Genomic DNA, 6,136 nt, shown 5'->3' on the forward strand with positions numbered 1-6,136 from the left:
TTTTGTAGGAGAACTTCGTTGATGATCAGTTTGGTGGCGTGGAAGTCCGGTCTACAGACTCTGAAAATGAAGAGGTACGTAAGCCCAAGCATGGCAGGGCATTTGTTGCGAAAGAAGATAGTATTGAGTTTGCTGGGAGATGCTTGATGGTGACATCTGGAGTGTCACAAATGAAGGGTTACACAATCCAAGGTGAGTATGATGAGGCAAATCAGAATGAAGATAAGTGTTTTGCTGCCAAACTGTGAGCGAAAGGATCAACGACTGCGATCAGTTGATCAAGAAGGTACAATCCATTCTCGAATCACTTAAAATACTTGTAACAAACTATGAAAAGGAATTAAACGAATTAAAATTCAAATCTTATAGTTTAAGTGGAAGTCTAATGAAAACATGCCTCACAAATGCTAACCTAACCGATCAAATTAGCAGGGTGACATCCAAGAGTGAGGAGCGAAGGATGTGGATAGAGAAGACAAAGTTAGACTTAGTTAGAATGAGATATGAGTTGATATATTTGAAACGTGACAATTGAAGTTTTTAAAACAAAGGAACATTTTTTGTTTGATTGTTAAACGTCTTTACACTAATATTACTTAGTTACATTTGAATTGTGATATTGGCAAAAAGGTTCACAAAATGATTTTTCCCTTTCTTGAATTAAAGGAGGATGGAATCGACGTTGATTGCTATAATTGTGAATCCATTGTATCATCAGATGAGGTTTCGGAAACTTATAGGATTGGTTTGGACAAAATTGAGTCTTTAATTAAGTCCAAAGACCATAAGGATGTGCTTAGGAATTTATTGGACGAAAATGACAAATTGAAAATAAAGACCGAAACCATGCACAAATTTGACTCATTGAGTACCAAATTAAGTTCAGAAAATAAGATGAATGTGGAAAATCCTCTGAATTTGATGAGAATAGTGATATGAGTGAAATTTATGTAGAGGATGAGGTTGACTGCTCTGAATTCCTCAAAAGCGAACCCAAACCGACAAAACCACTCATATCTAAAAACTAAGTTGAGTTCGCTCGTATGTCCAAGGACAAATCCAAAGTCCTTAAAGAAAAGGCGGTTGTATATAAAACGGTGCCAACTGTACCAAATCAAGTATATGCCCCCACTGGAGTTACCAAGAAGCAAACAATCGAGCTAACTTCTTTGGTAGATGAAGACAACGCTGATGGGTGCGATAATTTTTTTAGGTCAGCTCCCATTGACAATGCAGACGAAACAGTAGGTCTGTCGGAGTGAACCTCATGGAGAGTCAAGGGTATATATGTGGTTGAACCTCTTAACAAACCTTCAAGCCTTGATAAGCCAAGTACAAGCGGTACTAAAGAAATTCAAGGTGAACCAGTAAAAGGCAACGAGAGAATCATCTCCAAGCGAAGCTTGTGAAGATAAACTGAAACCAAAAGCGAACACTTCAAAGGAACAGAAGGTACCAAAAGAGTCTCAAAGAGAGAAAGAAGTTCTGGAATTCTAAAAATGCTAATCTTGTTCACAAGGTATCGAATTCACTTGCGAAAGCAAGCCCTCAGACAAAAAAAGGTCCCTGCACTCATTGTCAGTCTTGCAATTAAATGAACCAAAGAAATAATTTTAGTGCCGAATCAAGCGGTGATAAGAACCGAAAGACCAGTTTTGGTCCTAAACTCCATCATACTCATCAACAACTAATGCCGAACCCAGTTAAGGATATCAAAGGAAAGGGAAAGCTAGTCTCGCACTCTGAAGTTCATGCCAAGAAGACGTCAGCTAACCCTAGGAATCAAAAGACAAGCTAAAATGAGAATCAAAACAAAAATAAACAGTCTGATTCAAATAAACCGAAATGAGAAAACAATAAATCAAGGTTTTTATCATCAAAAGAAAAGATGAAACCACTTTAATAAAAAGAACATATTTGATTAATCTTTCAGTTGCAATTCCCTGTCCTGTAAAAGGCTCACGAGGACCCAAGAAACATTGGGTTCCTAAATCTACTTAATTTTGCAGGTTATAAGTGACGAGCAGTTGGACGACGAATGGTACATTGATGGTGGCTACTCACGTCACATGACATGAAGGAGGGAAGAGCTAAGGGAGTTTCAGGCCCTTAAGGATGGTGGATGTGTCAAATGTGGGAATAATTCATATGGCATGATCAAAGGCTATGGAATGATCACAAATGGTGAATTTTCAATCCGTAAGGTAGCATATGTAGAGGGATTACAACACAATCTCATCAGTGTCTCTCAACTGGTTGTGGGAACTGGCTTGAAGGTTTCGTTCGATGATGAAGGTTCGGAGATTGTTGAAAAGAAGACGAAGACTGTCCTGTTAAAATCAAAGCGAAAAGGAGAAATGTATCCTCTAAATCTTAACCCAATTCAAGGAAAGCCAGCTATATGCCTTTTAACAAAAGCACACTCTGACGAAAGTTGGCTATGGCACTGAAGGCTCTCACATCTTAACTTTAAGGATATCAACAAATTCGTTATTGGTGATCATGTACGAGGACTTCCCCTTCTCAAATTTGATAACGAACACTTATGCGTTGCTTGCGAGATGGGAAAGAAAAGCCGAAAGAGTCATCCCACACATGTTAACACAAAGATCATCGAACCACTTTAACTTCTACACATCGAATTGTGTGGTCCTTCAGCAATCGAAAGCATCGGTGGTAGTAAGTACATTTTAGTAATTGTTGATGACTTTTCACGTTTCACCTGGGTTTTCTTTATTGAACAGAAATCAGAGGCAACTCCAAAGCTCAAAGCATTTATAAAGCAAGTGGAACTTCAACTACGAAAGGTGGTTAGAAATGTCCGAAGTGACAACGGGTTGGAATTCAAAAATCAAGAGTTCGAAGAATTTCTTGTTGATAAGGGAGTGTCTCATAACTTCTCTGCTCCCTAGACTCCACAACAGAACGACATAGTTGAAAGGCGAAACCGCTCTTTGTGTGAAGCTGCCCGAACCATGCTCAGCTTCAACTCCTTACCTTTGTACTTCTGGCTGATGTAATAGTTGCTTCCTGCTACACCTAGAACCGACCCTTCCTTAATAAGCGATTCTCCATCACTCCATACGACATCCTGAATAATCGCAAGCCAAATGTCAACTTCTTCCATGTGTTTGGTTAAAGGTGCTTTATTTTCAACTCCAAAGAGAACCGAAACAAGTTCGATGTAAAGGCAGATGAAGAGATTTTTCTCGGTTACTTGCTAACTTCAAAGGCATATAGGGTTTTGAATAAATGTTCAAAGAAAATTGAAGAAACCTATTATGTCACCTTTGATGATGATTACGTGAAGAAACTTCAATCAAGCAAAGGACCAACGGAGGAAATCTTTCCAAAATCATGTCAAGTCTTGGTTCCGATTTCCAATCTATTTGAAGAATACATGTTACTCTTTGATAAACCAGAGAGAACAATTCATTCTAAGACAAAGGCAGATGAAAACAAGATTGACAACTTGAAGAAAATTATCAATGAAGCAGCAAAAGAAATGGAAAGGGAACTTCAAGGACCAACCAAACATCCAGGTCCAAGAAACCTCCAAAAGAAAGTTCTATATTCTAGGGGGATGGTTCATCCACATTAGATAACTCTAATTCGTCTTTCCAAGGGGAAAATCCATCACCAGCAAAGACCCATGAAGATCCATTTGAGGGGGAGCATTCTGAACCTGATGTTGAAACCGTCTCATCATTCGAGGGGGAGAATCATAATATGAATGATGATTCAAACACTCAATCAGAATTGGAAAAGGAAATAAATGCCAAATTGGATACTGCCTATGATCCAAACTACCCTCCTCTTACAAAGTGGACTAGAGATCATCCAAAAACTCAAGTACTTGGTGAATCATCTGAGGGAGTTCTTCCTCAGTCTCAAATAAAAGCAAAGCAAACTACTCTGTTCTCTCAAGTAAAATTTTGCATGTTTAATTCGTTCATCTCAAAAATATAATCGAAAACGGTTAATCTTGCACTCGAGCACTCCGATTGGGTACAGGCAATGCAAGACGAACTCCATCTGTTTGAGCGAAATCGAGTTTGGAGATTAATTCCCACACCAAAGGATGCATCTGTAGTTGGCTTAAAATGGGTTTTTAGAAACAAAATGGACAAAGAAGGGAATGTGATTCGTAATAAAGCAAGGTTGGTTGTGAAGGGATATTGTCAGGAAGAAGGTATAGACTATGAAGAAACCTTCGCTCCTGTAGCAAGGTTAGAATTAGTGTGAATCTTTCTGGAATATGCTACACACAAAAACTTTGAAGTATTTCAAATGGATGTCAAGTGTGCCTTCCTGAATGGAGAACTAGAGGAGACTGTATATGTTGAGGAACCGCTAGGTTTCGTGAATGAAAGGTATCCTGATCATTGCTATATTCTGGATAAAGTCGTCTATGGTTTGAAGCAAGCTCCAAGAGCCTGGTGTGAAACCCTTACTCGTTTTCTAAAAATGTCCAAGTTTAAACAAGGTTCGGTTGACCCAACCTTCTTTTCCAAGAAAGAGTGTGACCACTTAATGATCGTCCAAATTTATGTCGATGACATCATCTTCGGTTCCACGAATCCCAGCCTAACAGCTGAATTCAGGAAGTTAATGGAGACTAAGTTTGAGATGAGTTCAATAGGTCCAATTAACTTTTTCCTTGGCTTGAATATTAGACAAGGACCCGAAGGCATATTTATCAATCAGGAGGCTTACACGAAGACACTACTGGCTAAGCTTGGCATGATGAGAGATTCCAAAGTAAAGGTTCCTATGGCATTTGGAACGAAGTTAACACCATCTTTGGAGAAACCAGTTGTTGATATTACTCTCTATCGGCAAATGATAGGGTCTCTAATGTATCTAATAGCTAATAGACCAGATATTATGTTTTCTGTTTGTTACTATGCCAGGTTCCAAGCTAATCCACGAGAACCTCATATAGTGGCTGTTAAGAACATCTTTAGATATTTGAAGCGAACTTCATCTCTCGGTCTGTGGTATCCTGCTAAATCAGGATTCTTCGATCAAGCATTCTCAGATGCTGATCTTGGAGGATATGGTTTGGACCGAAAGAGAACTACAGGTGGATGTCAATTCCAAGATGGTAAACTCGTTAGCTGGCAGTCCAAGAAACAAACATGTGTTTCACTCTCTACAACCGAAGTTAAATATATTGCTGCAACATCTTGCATTTCCCAGGTCATTTGGATCCAAAGCCAATTAAGAAATTATGGCTTGAATATGAAGAAGATTCATCTTTATTGCGATTCTGAAAGCGCCATCATGGTTTGTCATAATCCAGTGCATCATTCCAAGACAAAATACATAGCACTGAGATATCACTTCATCAAGGATTACGTAGAAGATAGGAATGTTGAAATTCACTTCGTTCGATCCTCTGCTCAATTGGCTGACATCTTTACTAAGGCATTACCTGAAGCATCGTTTAATAAAATACTACAAGACTTAGGAATGATGGAAGCTAAGTTAGTTCCAAAATCACACTCATTTCATTAAGCATAACTTTCGCTTTCGCTCGCTTTCTTAAAATTTTCTAACAACCGAAATGAACCGAAGGCTTGGTCTATTTCGGCTCCTGATTTTTCAGGAACCGAAATGAACTGAAGGCTCGGTCTATTTCGCCTCTAATAATTTTTTAAAGCGAGTGATTGTTTCATCTTATGGTTTGGAACTTACATATCCTTTGTATACTATGTATATCTTTTGTTTACTCTACTTTATGTCTTCAATTAATTTCCAAAATCCAAAAATATTTTTCTTTTCTATTTTTCTTTTTTTTTCAGAATTTCTAAAAACAACAAAAATATTTTCTTTTTACTTAGTTTAATTATTTTTTTTAAGTTCCAAAAATAGTATACCTCCGTATCACAGATGTACTTACGAGATCGAGTTGGGGCAGGTATAACACTCTTTATCTATGTACTAGCTAAGTGTCCCTAGAAGCATGCTGGTGCATGTCGACCGAAGCCTCCAAGACTTTGAGTGAAGCCTTACTGATTCGATATATACAAATCGTTTCTTCCCAATTAGGCTGATAAAATCACTCAAGTCATGAGCTATCTTACTCTTCTGATATTGAGTTAAGAGTCTTTAATATTAGAGGTACTTTTGG

At 38.2% G+C, this 6,136-nt stretch overlaps 1 protein-coding gene across 1 annotated transcript; it reads left to right on the forward strand.

Moving 5' to 3' along the window:
* The first annotated feature begins 4,773 nt into the window (after positions 1 to 4,773).
* Positions 4,774 to 5,520, forward strand: LOC145050535 (secreted RxLR effector protein 161-like). The gene has a single exon (XM_078998768.1). The coding sequence runs from the start codon at positions 4,774 to 4,776 to the stop codon at positions 5,518 to 5,520; it is 747 nt and encodes a 248-aa protein (XP_078854894.1).
* The last annotated feature ends 616 nt before the right edge of the window (positions 5,521 to 6,136 follow it).

The sequence above is a fragment of the Lactuca serriola genome, chromosome 5 (genome assembly GCF_051521515.1).
Source record: "Lactuca serriola cultivar US96UC23 chromosome 5, Lser_US96UC23_V15, whole genome shotgun sequence".
Classification (NCBI taxonomy): domain Eukaryota; kingdom Viridiplantae; phylum Streptophyta; class Magnoliopsida; order Asterales; family Asteraceae; genus Lactuca; species Lactuca serriola.